Source organism: Salvelinus fontinalis, unplaced genomic scaffold, assembly GCF_029448725.1.
Source record: "Salvelinus fontinalis isolate EN_2023a unplaced genomic scaffold, ASM2944872v1 scaffold_0258, whole genome shotgun sequence".
NCBI lineage: Eukaryota > Metazoa > Chordata > Actinopteri > Salmoniformes > Salmonidae > Salvelinus > Salvelinus fontinalis.
Window position 1 is genome coordinate 37,030 of NW_026600467.1, and position 24,331 is coordinate 61,360.

General features: G+C 38.5%; 1 protein-coding gene across 1 annotated transcript in view; it reads right to left on the reverse strand.

The window, feature by feature from the left end:
- Nucleotides 1-24,331, reverse strand: part of LOC129845258 (NACHT, LRR and PYD domains-containing protein 12-like) — a 47,939-nt gene that overhangs the window by 20,910 nt on the left and 2,698 nt on the right. Inside the window, exons 3-4 of the mRNA XM_055913131.1 lie at nt 24,083-24,256; nt 154-327 (exon numbers count right to left, since the gene is read on the reverse strand). Coding sequence (XP_055769106.1) covers nt 154-327; nt 24,083-24,256 — 348 coding nt within the window. The remainder of the gene's footprint in view (nt 1-153; nt 328-24,082; nt 24,257-24,331) is intronic.

The window sequence follows — 24,331 nt, forward strand, 5'->3', positions numbered from 1 at the left end:
CACACATACACTGGACACACACACACTGGACACACTGCACACACACACAGTCAGGATATAACTTTGTCCAAGTGGTGGTAAGAATGTTTGTCTTAACTAGCCTGATAAGTCAAACATGTCTGATATGAACATTGACATAAACCCTCTACATACTTGAGTTTCTCCAGTCTGCAGTGTGGATCCTCCAGTTCAGCAGAGAGCAGTCTGACTCCTGAGTCTCCTGGGTGATTGTAGCTCAGATCCAGCTCTCTCAGGTGTGAGGGGTTTGACCTCAGAGCTGAGACCAGATAATCACAGCCTTCCTCTGTGACTAGACAGCCTGACAGCCTGACAAAGAGTCAAATCATATTAAAATCACACTGATATTCTTTGGTGGTGAAAATAGTGGCAGTATATTTTTTCAACATTTTCAGATACATCAGCGTCCTGAAACCTACCATATCTATTCATATAATAATGTATCATTATTAGAAATGACAAATTATCAAAGTATTGCTTGTAGAGAGAAAAATGTATAGTACAAATATTTGAGTAGACTGACCAGACCAGTTAAAAAGCAGTATCAGTCAAAAGACAGACAGTGAGGTATCAGATTTAGATTGTATTGAGTATACAGTCCACACCATATCTATTTTGACAGTGAAGCTAACATTTTAAATGTGTCTCTATCAACATTTCAGATCAAATGTTTTATATGAGGTGACAGTATATATGTGACCTTTTATTTGAGGGTATTTTAATACATATCTGTTTCACCATTTAGAAATGAAAGCACTTTATGTATCTAGTCCCCCCATACTTTGATAATTTGAAGTCGTAAATATTCTGATCAATTTACTTATAGTGTATTAAAGTAGTCAAAAGTGTAGTATTTGGTTCCAAACTCATTGGTTGCATTTGCAGTTTGTTTTGGTTGTGTTTTGGGTTGTGTTTTGCCCAATAGTAACTGAACTGTGGATGATGACTGGAGTAATTTTCCGTCTAAGGGAGTAGATAACACGTTTCTAAACAATACTAAATTAATCCTGATTAGGCCTTGATTAATACAAATCATAAATAAATAATGAATAATAACACTAAGAGTTGGTTTGAACAGATCTGAATCAGGATACTAAGAGTTGGTTTGAACAGATCTGAATCAGGAAACTAAGAGTTGGTTTAAACAGATCTGAATCAGGAAACTAAGAGATGGTTTAAACAGATCTGAATCAGGAAACTAAGAATTGGTTTAAACAGATCTGAATCAGGAAACTAAGAGTTGGTTTAAACAATTCTGAATCAGGAAACTAAGAGTTGGTTTGAACAGATCTGAATCAGGAAACTAAGAGTTGGTTTGAACAGATCTGAATCAGGAAACTAAGAGTTGGTTTGAACAGATGTGAATCAGGAAACTAAGAGTTGGTTTAAACAGATCTGAATCAGTAAACTAAGAGTTGCTTTAAACATATCTGAATCAGGAATCTAAGAGTTGGTTTAAACAGATCTGAATCAGGAAACTAAGAGCTGGTTTAAACAGATCTGAATCAGGAAACTAAGAGTTGGTTTAAACTGATCTGAATCAGGAAACTAAGAGTTGGTTTAAACAGATCTGAATCAGGAAACTAAGAGATGGTTTAAACAGATCTGAATCAGGAAACTAAGAGTTGGTTTAAACAGATCTGAATCAGGAAACTAAGAGTTGGTTTAAACAGATCTGAATCAGGAAACTAAGAGTTGGTTTGAACAGATCTGAATCAGGAAACTAAGAGTTGGTTTGAACAGATCTGAATCAGGAAACTAAGAGTTGGTTTGAACAGATCTGAATCAGGAAACTAAGAGTTGGTTTGAACAGATCTGAATCAGGAAACTAAGAGTTGGTTTAAACTGATCTGAATCAGGAAACTAAGAGTTGGTTTGAACAGATCTGAATCAGGAAACTAAGAGTTGGTTTGAACAGATCTGAATTAGGAAACTAAGAGTTGGTTTAAACAGATCTGAATCAGGAATCTAAGAGTTGGTTTGAACAGATCTGAATCAGGAAACTAAGAGTTGGTTTGAACAGATCTAAATCAGGAAACTAAGAGTTGGTTTAAACCAGTCCTTCTCAAATAGTGGGGGGGCGCCCCCCTGGGGGGGCTCGGAGCGATGCCGGGGGGGCGCGAGTGACCCCGGGGAACATGGTTTTTTTTTGCCGCAGGGAGTAGTTTTTTTTTGTACCGAACAAGAGCACACAGCACAGAGCAGGAGATATGAAGTGCAGATAACAAACCCTTAAGACACACCATGGAAAAATATTTAACAAGGATGAAAAGAAAGGCGGAGAGAGACGGAGATAATGATACAGATGTAAGTCTCCCGAAAGCTAAGACGAGGAAATATGACGACGCGTATGTAGCGCTTGGCTTTGCTGTGACTACGGTGGGAGACGAGGAGATATGATGACACGTATGTAGCGCTTGGCTTCACTGTGACTACGGTGGGAGACGAGGAGATATGATGACACGTATGTAGCGCTTGGCTTCACTGTGACTACGGTGGGAGACGAGGAGATATGATGACACGTATGTAGCGCTTGGCTTCACTGTGACTACGGTGGGAGACGAGGAGATATGACGATGCGTATGTAGCGCTTGGCTTCACTGTGACTACGGTGGGAGACGAGGAGATATGACGACACGTATGTAGCGCTTGGCTTCACTGTGACTACGGTGGGAGACGAGGAGATATGACGACACGTATGTAGCGCTTGGCTTCACTGTGACTACGGTGGGAGACGAGGAGATATGACGATGCGTATGTAGCGCTTGGCTTCACTGTGACTACGGTGGGAGACGAGGAAAGACCGGTATGTTTACTGTGTCTAAAAATGTTGGCAGCGGACAGCATGAAGCCAAATAAATTAAGGCGTCACTTAAAGACATTACACCCCAATCACGCTGATAAGCCGCTTCAGTTTTTTCAGCGAAAATGTGCCGAATATTGCCAACAATCGTCCCGCTTTGTGAATGCTACTTCAGTAAACCAGCGAGCACTGCTGGCATCATATAAGGTGGTGTACCAAATTGCTCAGTGCAAAAACATCCATAGCAGAGGAGCTGATACTGCCTGCAGCATTAGACATGGTCTCTGTCATGCTGGATGACGCAAGTGCCGCAAAAATAAAAACTATGACTTCCTCATTTCGATTTTTTTTAAATCAGCACAAATTGTTTTATTCATTTTTGTTTTATAGGTCAGTGTTTCATATATTGTGCTCCTGAGTTAATGTTGCTGATCAATTTGAATGTATTATTATTTATTGATTATATTTATTATATTTATTTTTCAGTATCAAATGGTCAAAAAAATGTTACAGTTTAAATAAGGCTTGAATTATTTTTTAAATTTCAGGCAAATTGATGCACTTTAAGTCTTTTCTGTTACAGACTAAAAAACAATGTTAATAAAGTTATTCTTTGTTGTAAGTTGATCTATATTTTTTTTTTTCTTTTTCTTTTCTTTAATGTTAATAAGGATACAATGTTATGCAGAGGTGTACTTATAACAATTTTATAGACAAATTACAGTGGGGCAAAAAAGTTTTTAGTCAGCCACCAATTGTGCAAGTTCTCCCACTTAAAAATATGAGAGAGGCCTGTAATTTTCATCATAGATACACTTCAACTATGACAGACAAAATGAGAAAAAAAATCCAGAAAATCACATTGTAGGATTTTTAATGAATTTATTTGCAAATTATGGTGGAAAATAAGTATTTGGTCACCTACAAACAAGCAAGATTTCTGGCTCTCACAGACCTGTAACTTCTTTAAGAGGCTCCTCTGTCCTCCACTCGTTACCTGTATTAATGGCACCTGTTTGAACTTGTTATCAGTATAAAAGACACCTGTCATTCTTTAAAAGTGCCTTCCTCACCATCTTAAATAAGCATGCCCCTTTCAAAAAAAATTGAACCTGGAACAGATATAGCCCTTGGTTCTCTCCAGACCTGACTGCCATTGACCAGCACAAAAACATCCTGTGGCATTCTGCATTAGCATCGAATAGCCCCCGTGATATGCAACTTTTCAGGGAAGTCAGGAACAAATATACACAGGCAGTTAGAAAAGCCAAGGCTAGCTTTTTCAAGCAGAAATGTGCATCCTGCAACACAGACTCAAAAAAGTTCTGGGACACTGTAAAGTCCATGGAGAATAAGAGCACCTCCTCCCAGCTGCCCACTGCACTGAGGCTAGGAAACTCTGTCACCACGATAAATCCACTATAATTGAGAATTTCAACAATAATTTTCCTACGGCTGGCCATGCTTTCTACCTGGCTACCCCTACCCCGGGTCAACAGCCCTGCACTCCCCACAGCAACTCGCCAAGCCGCCCCTATTTCTCCTTCACCCAAATCCAGATAGCTGATGTTCTTAAAGAACTGCAAAACCTGGACCCCTACAAATCAGCCGGGCTAGACAATCTGGACCCTCTCTTTCTAAAATGATCTGCTGAAATTGTTGCAACCACAATTACTAGCCTGTTCACCCTCTCTTTCGTATCGTCTGAGATTCCCAAAGATTGGAACGCTGCCGCAGTCATCCCCCTCTTCACAGGGGGAGACACTCTAGACCCAAACTGCTACAGACCTATTACTATCCTGCCCTGCCTATCTAAGGTCTTCGAAAGCCAAGTTAATAAACAGATTACCGACCGCTTTGAATCCCACCATACCTTTTCCGCTATGCAATCTGGTTTCAGAGCTGGTCATGGGTGCACCTCAGCAACGCTCAAGGTCCTAAACGATATCAGAACCGCCATCGATAAGAGACATTACTGTGCAGCCGTATTCATCGACCTGGACAAGGCTTTCGACTCTGTCAATCACCACATCCTCATCGGCAGACTCAACAGCCTTGGTTTTTCAAATGACTTCCTCGCCTGGTTCACCAACTACTTCTCTGATAGAGTTCAGTGTGTCAAATCGGAGGGCCTGTTGTCCGGACCTCTTGCAGTCTCTATAGGGGTGCCACAGGGTTCAATTCTCGGGCGGACTCTCTTCTCTGTATACATCAATGATGTCGCTCTCGCTGCTGGTGATTCTCTGATCCACCTCTACGCAGACGACACCATTCTGTATACTTCTGGCCAACTGATCACTGCCTGGACCCGCCCAACCGTCCAGCATCACTACTCTGGATGGCTCTGACTTAGAATATTTGGACAACTACAAATACCTAGGTTTTTGTTTAGACTGTAAACTCTCCTTCCAGACTCACATTAAGCATCTCCAATCCAAAATTAAATCTAGAATCGGCTTCCTATTTCGCAACAAAGCATCCTTCACTCATGCAGCCAAACATACCCTCGTAAAACGGACTATCCTACCGATCCTCGACTTCGGCGATGTCATCTATAAAATAGCCTCCAACACTCTACTCAACAAATTGGATGCAGTTTATCACAGTGCCATTCGTTTTGTCACCAAAGCCCCATATATTACCCACCACTGCGACCTGTACGCTCTCGTTGGCTGGCCATCGCTTCATACTCGTCGCCAAACCATCTGGCTCCAGGTCATCTACAAGTCTCTGCTAGGTAAAGCCCCGCCTTATCTCAGCTCACTGGTCACCATAGCAGCACCCACTCGTAGCACGCGCTCCAGCAGGTATTTTTCACTGGTCACCCACAAAGCCAATTCCTCCTTTGGCCGCCTCTCCTTCCAGTTCTCTGCTGCCAATGACTGGAACCAACTGCAAAAATCTCTGAAGCTGGAGACTCATAACTCCCTCACTAGCTTTAAGCACCAGCTCTCAGAGCAGCTCACAGATCACTGCACCTGTACATAGACCATCTGTAAATAGCCCATCTATCTCATCCCCATACTGTATTTATTTATTTATCTTGCTCCTTTGCACCCCAGTATCTTTACTTGCACATTCATCTTCTGTACATCTACCATTCCAGTGTTTAATTGCTATAATGTAATTACTTTGCCACCATGGCCTATTTATTGCCTTAACTCCCTTATCTTACCTCATTTGCACTCACTGTATATAGACTTTTTGTTTTCTTTTGTTCTACTGTATTATTGACTATGTTTTGTTCATTCCATGTGTAACTCTGTGTTGTTGTATGTGTCGAATTGCTATGCTTTATCTTGGCCAGGTCGCAGTTGCAAATTAGAATTTGTTCTCAACTAGCCTACCTGGTTAAATAAAGGTGAAATAATGTTATGGGATTTTTGTGTTTAATGACTAAAATATGTATACATTTGACTTGTTGTTACTGTATGAATGAAACTTATTATAATCATAATGCTGAATATTATGTGTTCCTTATTAGAAAGAATGAAGTTATCTTCAGACAGGCTGGAATGCTGTGTTCCTTACAGGACATTCTGTCTCTACCCAGGGAGGGGAAAGACCTTGGGTTGGTTGCAGATAGTTTAACAGGTGGCAGACAGTAATGAGAACGCTATACTGCCATTGTATTCTAGAGGAGGATGGACATTAAAACCTATGACATCATCTTTATTATATAACCTGATGTAAATTGTACTATGATTCAGTACTCTCGAGAATAAACGCTATTGATTGATTGATTTTACAACTGGTTTCTGTCCATTTAATGCTGATAATTATCTTATAAATTCTTATTTATGGGCAGAGTGTTTTAATTGAAATGGTTGATAAACATAGGAATTAAAATTCCTTTAACAATTTGGTCCTTAGAGTCGGAACTCAAGATCTGCCTCTGTCGTTCCAAGAAACTGCTGAAAACCGGGCGGATCCAGGATCCGTAAGACAAAGACCTGACCTCTAAATTGAGGGTTTATTTCAGGCCAGTGGTGAACTGGTACACGACAGAGGTGGTGACGAGATCCAATGAACATTGCTTTTCCCAGTCAGCGACAAGGTAAGTAGCCTATATTCTCGATTCTGGGGGGAATGATTAAAGTTATCCTTGATTTAATGTTCTAAAATGTTTAGAATTTATCAATAATAGGAGCTTTGCTATTCCAAACAGATCCAACGGGTTATGACCAATATACAGGTATCGATAACGGGGCAGGTCTAAAATGCACTACCATTAAATAAAATTACCTTAATAGATCCCTTAGGGGCCAGAGGGGTTATTAAGGAGGGATACTAAAACGGGTGTTGACAGGTGCAGTCGTGTAAATAGGACAGCCATTAATTCAAAAGACATACCTAAATAAAGTTATAATCTTATCAATAACAGAGGCTACAACAAAAATTGCTAACATCTCACCATTACCAATAACAGAGACTACAACAAAACATGCTAACCTCTCACCATTACCAATAACAGAGACTACAACAAAACATGCTAACCTCTCACCATTACCAATAACAGAGACTACAACAAAACATGTTAACCTCTCACCATTACCAATAACAGAGATTACAACAAAACATGCTAACCTCTCACCATTACCAATAACAGAGACTACAACAAAACATGCTAACCTCTCACCATTACCAATAACAGAGACTACAACAAAACATACTAACCTCTCACCATTACCAATAACAGAGGCTACAACAAAACATGCTATCTTCTCACCATTACCAATAACAGAGGCTACAACAAAACATGCTAACCTCTCACCATTACCAATAACAGAGGCTACAACAAAACATGCTAACCTCTCACCATTACCAATAACATAGACTACAACAAAACATACTAACCTCACCATTACCAATAACAGAGACTACAACAAAACATGCTAACCTCTCACCATTACCAATAACAGAGGCTACAACAAAACATGCTAACCTCTCACCATTACCAATAACAGAGACTACAACAAAACATGCTAACCTCTCACCATTACCAATAACAGAGATTACAACAAAACATGCTAACCTCTCACCATTACCAATAACAGAGACTACAACAAAACATGCTAACCTCTCACCATTACCAATAACAGAGACTACAACAAAACATACTAACCTCTCACCATTACCAATAACAAAGGCTTCAACAAAACATGCTAACCTCTCACCATTACCAATAACAGAGGCTAAAACAAAACATGCTAACCTCTCACCATTACCAATAACAGAGGCTACAACAAAACATGCTAACCTCTCACCATTACCAATAACATAGACTACAACAAAACATACTAACCTCACCATTACCAATAACAGAGACTACAACAAAACATGCTAACCTCTCACCATTACCAATAACAGAGGATACAACAAAACATACTAACCTCTCACCATTACCAATAACAGAGGCTACAACAAAACATGTTAACCTCTCACCATTACCAATAACAGAGACTACAACAAAACATGTTAACCTCTCACCATTACCAATAACAGAGACTACAACAAAACATGCTAACCTCTCACCATTACCAATAACAGAGGCTACAACAAAACATACTAACCTCTCACCATTACCAATAACAGAGGCTACAACAAAACATACTAACCTCTCACCATTACCAATAACAGAGGCTACAACAAAACATGCTAACCTCTCACCATTACCAATAACAGAGGCTACAACAAAACATGCTAACATCTCACCATTACCAATAACAGAGGCTACAACAAAACATGCTAACCTCTCACCATTACCAATAACAGAGGCTACAACAAAATATACTAACCTCTCACCATTACCAATAACAGAGGCTACAACAAAACATACTAACCTCTCACCATTACCAATAACAGAGGCTACAACAAAACATGTTAACCTCCCACCATTACCAATAACAGAGACTACAACAAAACATGTTAACCTCTCACCATTACCAATAACAGAGACTACAACAAAACATGCTAACCTCTCACCATTACCAATAACAGAGGCTACAACAAAACATGCTAACCTTTCACCATTACCAATAACAGAGGCTACAACAAAACATGCTAACCTCTCACCATTACCAATAACAGAGGCTACAACAAAACATATTAACCTCTCACCATTACCAATAACAGAGGCTACAACAAAACATACTAACCTCATGATTACCAATAACAGAGGCTACAACAAAACATACTAAACTCTCACCATTACCAATAACAGAGGCTACAACAAAAGATACTAACCTCTCACCATTACCAATAACAGAGGCTACAACAAAACATGTTAACCTCTCACCATTACCAATAACAGAGACTACAACAAAACATGCTAACCTCTCAACATTACCAATAACAGAGGCTACAACAAAACATGCTAACCTTTCACCATTACCAATAACAGAGGCTACAACAAAACATACTAACCTCATGATTACCAATAACAGAGGCTACAACAAAACATACTAAACTCTCACCATTACCAATAACAGAGGCTACAACAAAAGATACTAACCTCTCACCATTACCATTAACAGAGGCTACAACAAAACATGTTAACCTCTCACCATTACCAATAACAGAGACTACAACAAAACATGCTAACCTCTCAACATTACCAATAACAGAGGCTACAACAAAACATGCTAACCTTTCACCATTACCAATAACAGAGGCTACAACAAAACATGCTAACCTCTCACCATTACCAATAACATAGACTACAACAAAACATACTAACCTCACAATTACCAATAACAGAGACTACAACAAAACATGCTAACCTCTCACCATTAACAACAACAGAGGCTACAACAAAACATGCTAACCTCTCACCATTATCAATAACAGAGGCTACAACAAAACATACTAACCTCTCACCATTACCAATAAAAGAGGCTACAACAAAACATGCTAACCTCTCACCATTACCAATAACAGAGGCTACAACAAAACATGCTAACATCTCACCATTACCAATAGCAGAGGCTACAACAAAACATACTAACCTCTCACCATTACCAATAACAGAGGCTACAACAAAACATGCTAACCTCTCACCATTACCAATAACAGGGAATACAACAAAACATACTAACCTCACCATTACCAATAACAGAGACTACAACAAAACATGCTAACCTCTCACCATTACCAATAACAGAGGCTACAACAAAATATACTAACCTCTCACCATTACCAATAACAGAGGCTACAACAAAACATACTAACCTCTCACCATTACCAATAACAGAGGCTACAACAAAACATGTTAACCTCTCACCATTACCAATAACAGAGGCTACAACAAAACATACTAACCTCACCATTACCAATAACAGAGGCTACAACAAAAGATACTAACCTCTCACCATTACCAATAACAGAGGCTACAACAAAACATGTTAACCTCTCACCATTACCAATAACAGAGACTACAACAAAACATGCTAACCTCTCAACATTACCAATAACAGAGGCTACAACAAAACATGCTAACCTTTCACCATTACCAATAACAGAGGCTACAACAAAACATGCTAACCTCTCACCATTACCAATAACAGAGGCTACAACAAAACATATTAACCTCTCACCATTACCAATAACAGAGGCTACAACAAAACATGCTAACCTCTCACCATTACCAATAACAGAGACTACAACAAAACATACTAACCTCATGATTACCAATAACAGAGGCTACAACAAAACATACTAAACTCTCACCATTACCAATAACAGAGGCTACAACAAAAGATACTAACCTCTCACCATTACCAATAACAGAGGCTACAACAAAACATGTTAACCTCTCACCATTACCAATAACAGAGACTACAACAAAACATGCTAACCTCTCAACATTACCAATAACAGAGGCTACAACAAAACATGCTAACCTTTCACCATTACCAATAACAGAGGCTACAACAAAACATGCTAACCTCTCACCATTACCAATAACATAGACTACAACAAAACATACTAACCTCACCATTACCAATAACAGAGACGACAACAAAACATGCTAACCTCTCACCATTAACAACAACAGAGGCTACATCAAAACATGCTAACCTCTCACCATTATCAATAACAGAGGCTACAACAAAACATACTAACCGCTCACCATTACCAATAAAAGAGGCTACAACAAAACATGCTAACCTCTCACCATTACCAATAACAGAGGCTACAACAAAACATGCTAACATCTCACCATTACCAATAACAGAGGCTACAACAAAACATACTAACCTCTCACCATTACCAATAACAGAGGCTACAACAAAACATGCTAACCTCTCACCATTACCAATAACAGGGACTACAACAAACCATACTAACCTCACCATTACCAATAACAGAGGCTACAACAAAACATACTAACCTCTCACCATTACCAATAACAGAGGCTACAACAAAACATGCTAACCTCTCAACATTACCAATAACAGAGGCTACAACAAAACATGCTAACCTCTCACCATTACCAATAACAGAGGCTACAACAAAACATATTAACCTCTCACCATTACCAATAACAGAGGCTACAACAAAACATGCTAACCTCTCACCATTACCAATAACAGAGACTACAACAAAACATACTAACCTCATGATTACCAATAACAGAGGCTACAACAAAACATACTAAACTCTCACCATTACCAATAACAGAGGCTACAACAAAAGATACTAACCTCTCACCATTACCAATAACAGAGGCTACAACAAAACATGTTAACCTCTCACCATTACCAATAACAGAGACTACAACAAAACATGCTAACCTCTCAACATTACCAATAACAGAGGCTACAACAAAACATGCTAACCTTTCACCATTACCAATAACAGAGGCTACAACAAAACATGCTAACCTCTCACCATTACCAATAACATAGACTACAACAAAACATACTAACCTCACCATTACCAATAACAGAGACGACAACAAAACATGCTAACCTCTCACCATTAACAACAACAGAGGCTACATCAAAACATGCTAACCTCTCACCATTATCAATAACAGAGGCTACAACAAAACATACTAACCGCTCACCATTACCAATAAAAGAGGCTACAACAAAACATACTAACCTCATGATTACCAATAACAGAGGCTACAACAAAACATACTAAACTCTCACCATTACCAATAACAGATGCTACAACAAAAGATACTAACCTCTCACCATTACCATTAACAGAGGCTACAACAAAACATGTTAACCTCTCACCATTACCAATAACAGAGACTACAACAAAACATGCTAACCTCTCAACATTACCAATAACAGAGGCTACAACAAAACATGCTAACCTTTCACCATTACCAATAACAGAGGCTACAACAAAACATGCTAACCTCTCACCATTACCAATAACATAGACTACAACAAAACATACTAACCTCACAATTACCAATAACAGAGACTACAACAAAACATGCTAACCTCTCACCATTAACAACAACAGAGGCTACAACAAAACATGCTAACCTCTCACCATTATCAATAACAGAGGCTACAACAAAACATACTAACCTCTCACCATTACCAATAAAAGAGGCTACAACAAAACATGCTAACCTCTCACCATTACCAATAACAGAGGCTACAACAAAACATGCTAACATCTCACCATTACCAATAACAGAGGCTACAACAAAACATACTAACCTCTCACCATTACCAATAACAGAGGCTACAACAAAACATGCTAACCTCTCACCATTACCAATAACAGGGAATACAACAAAACATACTAACCTCACCATTACCAATAACAGAGACTACAACAAAACATGCTAACCTCTCACCATTACCAATAACAGAGGCTACAACAAAATATACTAACCTCTCACCATTACCAATAACAGAGGCTACAACAAAACATACTAACCTCTCACCATTACCAATAACAGAGGCTACAACAAAACATGTTAACCTCTCACCATTACCAATAACAGAGGCTACAACAAAACATACTAACCTCACCATTACCAATAACAGAGGCTACAACAAAAGATACTAACCTCTCACCATTACCAATAACAGAGGCTACAACAAAACATGTTAACCTCTCACCATTACCAATAACAGAGACTACAACAAAACATGCTAACCTCTCAACATTACCAATAACAGAGGCTACAACAAAACATGCTAACCTTTCACCATTACCAATAACAGAGGCTACAACAAAACATGCTAACCTCTCACCATTACCAATAACAGAGGCTACAACAAAACATATTAACCTCTCACCATTACCAATAACAGAGGCTACAACAAAACATGCTAACCTCTCACCATTACCAATAACAGAGACTACAACAAAACATACTAACCTCATGATTACCAATAACAGAGGCTACAACAAAACATACTAAACTCTCACCATTACCAATAACAGAGGCTACAACAAAAGATACTAACCTCTCACCATTACCAATAACAGAGGCTACAACAAAACATGTTAACCTCTCACCATTACCAATAACAGAGACTACAACAAAACATGCTAACCTCTCAACATTACCAATAACAGAGGCTACAACAAAACATGCTAACCTTTCACCATTACCAATAACAGAGGCTACAACAAAACATGCTAACCTCTCACCATTACCAATAACATAGACTACAACAAAACATACTAACCTCACCATTACCAATAACAGAGACGACAACAAAACATGCTAACCTCTCACCATTAACAACAACAGAGGCTACATCAAAACATGCTAACCTCTCACCATTATCAATAACAGAGGCTACAACAAAACATACTAACCGCTCACCATTACCAATAAAAGAGGCTACAACAAAACATGCTAACCTCTCACCATTACCAATAACAGAGGCTACAACAAAACATGCTAACATCTCACCATTACCAATAACAGAGGCTACAACAAAACATACTAACCTCTCACCATTACCAATAACAGAGGCTACAACAAAACATGCTAACCTCTCACCATTACCAATAACAGGGACTACAACAAACCATACTAACCTCACCATTACCAATAACAGAGGCTACAACAAAACATACTAACCTCTCACCATTACCAATAACAGAGGCTACAACAAAACATGCTAACCTCTCAACATTACCAATAACAGAGGCTACAACAAAACATGCTAACCTCTCACCATTACCAATAACAGAGGCTACAACAAAACATATTAACCTCTCACCATTACCAATAACAGAGGCTACAACAAAACATGCTAACCTCTCACCATTACCAATAACAGAGACTACAACAAAACATACTAACCTCATGATTACCAATAACAGAGGCTACAACAAAACATACTAAACTCTCACCATTACCAATAACAGAGGCTACAACAAAAGATACTAACCTCTCACCATTACCAATAACAGAGGCTACAACAAAACATGTTAACCTCTCACCATTACCAATAACAGAGACTACAACAAAACATGCTAACCTCTCAACATTACCAATAACAGAGGCTACAACAAAACATGCTAACCTTTCACCATTACCAATAACAGAGGCTACAACAAAACATGCTAACCTCTCACCATTACCAATAACATAGACTACAACAAAACATACTAACCTCACCATTACCAATAACAGAGACGACAACAAAACATGCTAACCTCTCACCATTAACAACAACAGAGGCTACATCAAAACATGCTAACCTCTCACCATTATCAATAACAGAGGCTACAACAAAACATACTAACCGCTCACCATTACCAATAAAAGAGGCTACAACAAAACATACTAACCTCATGATTACCAATAACAGAGGCTACAACAAAACATACTAAACTCTCACCATTACCAATAACAGATGCTACAACAAAAGATACTAACCTCTCACCATTACCATTAACAGAGGCTACAACAAAACATGTTAACCTCTCACCATTACCAATAACAGAGACTACAACAAAACATGCTAACCTCTCAACATTACCAATAACAGAGGCTACAACAAAACATGCTAACCTTTCACCATTACCAATAACAGAGGCTACAACAAAACATGCTAACCTCTCACCATTACCAATAACATAGACTACAACAAAACATACTAACCTCACAATTACCAATAACAGAGACTACAACAAAACATGCTAACCTCTCACCATTAACAACAACAGAGGCTACAACAAAACATGCTAACCTCTCACCATTATCAATAACAGAGGCTACAACAAAACATACTAACCTCTCACCATTACCAATAAAAGAGGCTACAACAAAACATGCTAACCTCTCACCATTACCAATAACAGAGGCTACAACAAAACATGCTAACATCTCACCATTACCAATAACAGAGGCTACAACAAAACATGCTAACATCTCACCATTACCAATAACAGAGGCTACAACAAAATATACTAACCTCTCACCATTACCAATAACAGAGGCTACAACAAAACATGTTAACCTCTCACCATTACCAATAACAGAGGCTACAACAAAACATACTAACCTCACCATTACCAATAACAGAGGCTACAACACAAGATACTAACCTCTCACCATTACCAATAACAGAGGCTACAACAAAACATGCTAACATCTCACCATTACCAATAACAGAGGCTACAACAAAATATACTAACCTCTCACCATTACCAATAACAGAGGCTACAACAAAACATGTTAACCTCTCACCATTACCAATAACAGAGGCTACAACAAAACATACTAACCTCACCATTACCAATAACAGAGGCTACAACACAAGATACTAACCTCTCACCATTACCAATAACAGAGGCTACAACAAAACATGCTAACATCTCACCATTACCAATAACAGAGGCTACAACAAAATATACTAACCTCTCACCATTACCAATAACAGAGGCTACAACAAAACATGTTAACCTCTCACCATTACCAATAACAGAGGCTACAACAAAACATACTAACCTCACCATTACCAATAACAGAGGCTACAACACAAGATACTAACCTCTCACCATTACCAATAACAGAGGCTACAACAAAACATGTTAACCTCTCACCATTACCAATAACAGAGACTACAACAAAACATGCTAACCTCTCAACATTACCAATAACAGAGGCTACAACAAAACATGCTAACCTTTCACCATTACCAATAACAGAGGCTACAACAAAACATGCTAACCTCTCACCATTACCAATAACAGAGGCTACAACAAAACATATTAACCTCTCACCATTACCAATAACAGAGGCTACAACAAAACATGCTAACCTCTCACCATTACCAATAACAGAGACTACAACAAAACATACTAACCTCATGATTACCAATAACAGAGGCTACAACAAAACATACTAAACTCTCACCATTACCAATAACAGAGGCTACAACAAAAGATACTAACCGCTCACCATTACCAATAACAGAGGCTACAACAAAACATGTTAACCTCTCACCATTACCAATAACAGAGACTACAACAAAACATGCTAACCTCTCAACATTACCAATAACAGAGGCTACAACAAAACATGCTAACCTTTCACCATTACCAATAACAGAGGCTACAACAAAACATGCTAACCTCTCACCATTACCAATAACATAGACTACAACAAAACATACTAACCTCACCATTACCAATAACAGAGACGACAACAAAACATGCTAACCTCTCACCATTAACAACAACAGAGGCTACATCAAAACATGCTAACCTCTCACCATTATCAATAACAGAGGCTACAACAAAACATGCTAACCGCTCACCATTACCAATAAAAGAGGCTACAACAAAACATGCTAACCTCTCACCATTACCAATAACAGAGGCTACAACAAAACATGCTAACATCTCACCATTACCAATAACAGAGGCTACAACAAAACATACTAACCTCTCACCATTACCAATAACAGAGGCTACAACAAAACATGCTAACCTCTCACCATTACCAATAACAGGGACTACAACAAACCATACTAACCTCACCATTACCAATAACAGAGGCTACAACAAAACATACTAACCTCTCACCATTACCAATAACAGAGGCTACAACAAAACATACTAACCTCTCACCATTACCAATAACAGAGGCTACAACAAAACATGCTAACCTCTCACCATTACCAATAACAGAGACTACAACAAAACATACTAACCTCACCATTACCAATAACAGAGACTACAACAAAACATGCTAACCTCTCACCATTACCAATAAGAGACTACAACAAAACATGCTAACCTCTCACCATTACCAATAACAGAGACTACAATAAAACATACTAACCTCACCATTACCAATAACAGAGGCTACAACAAAACATGCTAACCTCTCACCATTACCAATAACAGAGGCTACAACAAAACATATTAACCTCTCACCATTACCAATAACAGAGGCTACATCAAAACATGCTAACCTCTCACCATTACCAATAACAGAGACTACAACAAAACATACTAACCTCATGATTACCAATAACAGAGGCTACAACAAAACATACTAAACTCTCACCATTACCAATAACAGAGGCTACAACAAAAGATACTAACCTCTCACCATTACCAATAACAGAGGCTACAACAAAACATGTTAACCTCTCACCATTACCAATAACAGAGACTACAACAAAACATGCTAACCTCTCACCATTACCAATAACATAGTCTACAACAAAACATACTAACCTCACCATTACCAATAACAGAGACTACAACAAAACATGCTAACCTCTCACCATTACCAATAACATAGTCTACAACAAAACATACTAACCTCACCATTACCAATAACAGAGACTACAACAAAACATGCTAACCTCTCACCATTAACAACAACAGAGGCTACAACAAAACATGCTAACCTCTCACCATTATCAATAACAGAGGCTACAACAAAACATACTAACCTCTCACCATTACCAATAAAAGAGGCTACAACAAAACATGCTAACCTCTCACCATTACCAATAACAGAGGCTACAACAAAACATGCTAACATCTCACCATTACCAATAACAGAGGCTACAACAAAACATACTAACCTCTCACCATTACCAATAACAGAGGCTACAACAAAACATGCTAACCTCTCACCATTACCAATAACAGGGACTACAACAAAACATACTAACCTCACCATTACCAATAACAGAGGCTACAACAAAACATGCTAACCTCTCACCATTACCAATAACAGAGGCTACAACAAAATATACTAACCTCTCACCATTACCAATAACAAAGGCTACAACAAAACATACTAACCTCTCACCATTACCAATAACAGAGGCTACAACAAAACATGTTAACCTCTCACCATTACCAATAACAGAGGCTACAACAAAACATACTAACCTCTCACCATTACCAATAACAGAGGCTACAACAAAACATGCTAACCTCTCACCATTACCAATAACAGAGACTACAACAAAACATACTAACCTCACCATTACCAATAACAGAGACTACAACAAAACATGCTAACCTCTCACCATTACCAATAACAGAGGCTACAACAAAACATGCTAACCTTTCACCATTACCAATAACAGAGGCTACAACAAAACATGCTAACCTCTCACCATTACCAATAACATAGACTACAACAAAACATACTAACCTCACCATTACCAATAACAGAGACTACAACAAAACATGCTAAACTCTCACCATTACCAATAACAAAGGATACAACTAAAACATACTAACCTCTCACCATTACCAATAACAGAGGCTACAACAAAACATGTTAACCTCTCACCATTACCAATAACAGAGACTACAACAAAACATGCTAACCTCTCAACATTACCAATAACAGAGGCTACAACAAAACATGCTAACCTTTCACCATTACCAATAACAGAGGCTACAACAAAACATGCTAACCTCTCACCATTACCAATAACATAGACTACAACAAAACATACTAACCTCACCATTACCAATAACAGAGACTACAACAAAACATGCTAACCTCTCACCATTAACAACAACAGAGGCTACAACAAAACATGCTAACCTCTCACCATTACCAATAAAAGAGGCTACAACAAAACATGCTAACCTCTCACCATTACCAATAACAGAGGCTACAACAAAACATGCTAACATCTCACCATTACCAATAACAGAGGCTACAACAAAACATACTAACCTCTCACCATTACCAATAACAGAGGCTACAACAAAACATGCTAACCTCTCACCATTACCAATAACAGGGACTACAACAAAACATACTAACGTCACCATTACCAATAACAGAGGCTACAACAAAACATGCTAACCTCTCACCATTACCAATAACAGAGGCTACAACAAAATATACTAACCTCTCACCATTACCAATAACAGAGGCTACAACAAAACATGCTAACCTCACCATTACCAATAACAGAGACTACAACAAAACATGCTAACCTCTCACCATTAACAACAACAGAGGCTACAACAAAACATGCTAACCTCTCACCATTATCAATAACAGAGGCTACAACAAAACATACTAACCTCTCACCATTACCAATAAAAGAGGCTACAACAAAACATGCTAACCTCTCACCATTACCAATAACAGAGGCTACAACAAAACATGCTAACATCTCACCATTACCAATAACAGAGGCTACAACAAAACATACTAACCTCTCACCATTACCAATAACAGAAACTACAACAAAACATGCTAACCTCTCACCATTACCAATAACAGAGGCTACAACAAAACATGTTAAACTCTCACCATTACCAATAACAGAGGCTACAACAAAACATACTAACCTCTCACCATTACCAATAACAGAGGCTACAACAAAATATACTAACCTCTCACCATTACCAATAACAAAGGCTACAACAAAACATACTAACCTCTCACCATTACCAATAACAGAGCCTACAACAAAACATGTTAACCTCTCACCATTACCAATAACAGAGGCTACAACAAAACATACTAACCTCTCACCATTACCAATAACAGAGACTACAACAAAACATACTAACCTCACCATTACCAATAACAGAGACTACAACAAAACATGCTAACCTCTCACCATTACCAATAACAGAGGCTACAACAAAACATGCTAACCTTTCACCATTACCAATAACAGAGGCTACAACAAAACATGCTAACCTCTCACCATTACCAATAACATAGACTACAACAAAACATACTAACCTCACCATTACCAATAACAGAGACTACAACAAAACATGCTAAACTCTCACCATTACCAATAACAGAGGATACAACAAAACATACTAACCTCTCACCATTACCAATAACAGAGGCTACAACAAAACATGTTAACCTCTCACCATTACCAATAACAGAGACTACAACAAAACATGCTAACCTCTCAACATTACCAATAACAGAGGCTACAACAAAACATGCTAACCTTTCACCATTACCAATAACAGAGGCTACAACAAAACATGCTAACCTCTCACCATTACCAATAACATAGACTACAACAAAACATGCTAACCTCTCACCATTACCAATAACAGAGACTACAACAAAACATGCTAACCTCTCACCATTAACAACAACAGAGGCTACAACAAAACATGCTAACCTCTCACCATTACCAATAAAAGAGGCTACAACAAAACATGCTAACCTCTCACCATTACCAATAACAGAGGCTACAACAAAACATGCTAACATCTCACCATTACCAATAACAGAGGCTACAACAAAACATACTAACCTCTCACCATTACCAATAACAGAGGCTACAACAAAACATGCTAACCTCTCACCATTACCAATAACAGGGACTACAACAAAACATACTAACGTCACCATTACCAATAACAGAGGCTACAACAAAACATGCTAACCTCTCACCATTACCAATAACAGAGGCTACAACAAAATATACTAACCTCTCACCATTACCAATAACAGAGGCTACAACAAAACATGCTAACCTCACCATTACCAATAACAGAGACTACAACAAAACATGCTAACCTCTCACCATTAACAACAACAGAGGCTACAACAAAACATGCTAACCTCTCACCATTATCAATAACAGAGGCTACAACAAAACATACTAACCTCTCACCATTACCAATAAAAGAGGCTACAACAAAACATGCTAACCTCTCACCATTACCAATAACAGAGGCTACAACAAAACATGCTAACATCTCACCATTACCAATAACAGAGGCTACAACAAAACATACTAACCTCTCACCATTACCAATAACAGAGGCTACAACAAAACATGCTAACCTCTCACCATTACCAATAACAGGGACTACAACAAAACATACTAACCTCACCATTACCAATAACAGAGGCTACAACAAAACATGCTAACCTCTCACCATTACCAATAACAGAGGCTACAACAAAACATACTAACCTCTCACCATTACCAATAACAGAGGCTACAACAAAACATGCTAACCTCTCACCATTACCAATAACAGAGACTACAACAAAACATACTAACCTCACCATTACCAATAACAGAGACTACAACAAAACATGCTAACCTCTCACCATTACCAATAAGAGACTACAACAAAACATGCTAACCTCTCACCATTACCAATAACAGAGACTACAACAAACATACTAACCTCACCATTACCAATAACAGAGGCTACAACAAAACATGCTAACCTCTCACCATTACCAATAACAGAGGCTACAACAAAACATATTAACCTCTCACCATTACCAATAACAGAGGCTACATCAAAACATGCTAACCTCTCACCATTACCAATAACAGAGACTACAACAAAACATACTAACCTCATGATTACCAATAACAGAGGCTACAACAAAACATACTAAACTCTCACCATTACCAATAACAGAGGCTACAACAAAAGATACTAACCTCTCACCATTACCAATAACAGAGGCTACAACAAAACATGCTAACCTCTCACCATTACCAATAACAGAGACTACAACAAAACATACTAACCTCACCATTACCAATAACAGAGGCTACAACAAAACATGCTAACCTCTCACCATTACCAATAACAGAGGCTACAACAAAACATGCTAACCTCTCATACGCCTTCCACTAGATGTCAATAGGCAGTGAGAGAAGAAATGGAGTGTATAGAACTGAGGTCGAATAAGACCTCTTGGAATGACGTGACACCATTGATTTATTGATTAGATGCCTCTCCAAGATTTCTCCGGACATTGTTATTGCATTTTGCCTAGTATTCACATTGTATAACCACGATTTGTGCCGCTAAATATGCACATTTCCGAACAAACAATATATGTATTGTGTAATATGATGTTATAGGACTGTCATCTGATGAATTTTGAGAAGGTTAGTGAAAAAATTAATATCTTTTGCTGGTTTATTCGTTATCACTACTGTTGGCTTGAATCAATGCTGTTGTGTTTTTGGCTATTGTGGTAAGCTAATATAATGCTATATTGTGTTTTCGCTGTAAAACACTTAAAGAATCGGAAATATTGGCTGGATTCACAAGATGTTTGTCTTTAATTTGCTGTACAACATGTATTTTTCAGAAATGTTTTATGATGAGTATTTAGGTATTTCAATTTGGTCTCTGTAATTGTTCTAGCTGCTTCGGTGCTATTTCCGATTGTAGCTGCAATGTAAAACTATGATTTATACCTCAAATATGCAAATTTTTCGAACAAAACATAGATTTATTGTATAACTTGTTATAAGACTGTCATCTGATGAAGTTGTTTCTTGGTTAGTTAGGTTGGTTTTGTGCAAGCTACCTGTGCTGTGAAAAATGTCTGTGCTTTTTTGTATTTGGTGGTGAGCTAACATAAATATACGTGGTGTTTTCGCTGTAAAACATTTTAAAAATCGGACATGTTGGCTGGATTCACAAGATGTGTATCTTTCATTTGCTGTATTGGACTTGTTAATGTGTGAAAGTTAAATATTTCTAAAAAATATATTTTGAATTTCGCGCCCTGCACTTGAGCTGGCTGTTGTCATAAGTGTACCGACACCGGGCTGCAGCCATAAAAGGTTAATCAGAGAGGCAACAAAGAGACCAAAGATAACCCTGAAGGAGCTGCAAAGCTCCACAGCAGAGATTGGAGTATCTGTCCATAGGACCACTTTAAGCCGTACACTCCACAGAGCTGGGCTTTACGGAAGTGTGGCCAGAAAGAAATACATTGCTTTAAAGAAAAAAAATAAGCAAACACGTTTGGCGTTCGCCAACAGGCATGTGGGAGACTCCCCAAACATATGGAAGAAGGTACTCTGGTCAGATGATACTAAAATTGAGCTTTATGGCCATCAAGGGAAACGCTATGTCTGGCGCAAACCCAACACCTCTCATCACGCCGAGAACACCATCCCCACAGTGAAGCATGGTGGTGGCAGCATCATGCTGTGGGGATGTTTTTCATCGGCAGGGACTGGGAAACTGGTCAGAATTGAAGGAATGATGGATGGCGCTAAATACAGGGAAATTCTTGAGGGAAACCTGTTTCAGTCTTCCAGAGATTTTGAGACTGCTAAAGCAACACTCGAGTGGTTTAAGGGGAAAAATGTAAATGTCTTGGAATGGTCAAGTCAAAGCACAGACCTCAATCCAATGGAGAATCTGTGGAATGACTTTCAGATTGTGGTACACCAGCGGAGCCCATCCAACTTGAAGGAGCTGGAGCAGTTTTGCCTTGAAAAATGGTCAAATATCCCAGTGGCTAAATGTGCCAAGCTTATAGAGACAAACCCCAAAAGACTTGCAGCTGTAATTGCTACAAAAGGTGGTTCTACAAAGTATTGACTTTGGGGGTGAATAGTTATGCACAAGTTCTCTGTTCTTATTATTTATCGGTTGTTTAACAAGAAAACATATTTAGCATCTTCAAAGTGGTAGGAATGTTGTGTACATCAACTGATACAAACCCCCAAAACATCTATTTTAATTACAGGTTGTAAGGCAATTTTGGGGGGGGGAAATGCCAAGGGGGGTGAATACTTTTGCAAGCCACTGTACATACATAAAGTGCTTTCATTTCTAAAAGGTAAAACATATATGAATCCTCTCAAATAAAAGGTGACATTCTGTACTGTCACCTAATACGAAACATTCTACCAAAAATCCAAAATGCTGGAGCATAATACCAAATTTAAAACTGTAAGCGTCACTGTCCAAACACATATTGTGTGGACTATGTGTGTCTGGTAAACACATGTGGATCTGGTGAACAGTTATCACTTGTTGACCAACTACAGGAATACTGACCTCAGAGTCTCCAGTTTCCAGTGGGGATTCCCCAGTCCAGCAGAGAGCAGCTTCACTCCTGAATCCTTCAGGTCATTGTTACTCAGATCCAGCTCTCTCAGGTGTGAGGGGTTTGACCTCAGAGCTGAGACCAGAGAAGCACAGCCTTCCTCTGTGACTCCACAGCCTGACAGCCTGACAAAGAGATCATCATGACACAAACACACTGTTAATTTAACACCAGTAGTGTAGAAGGACAATGGCAGATGC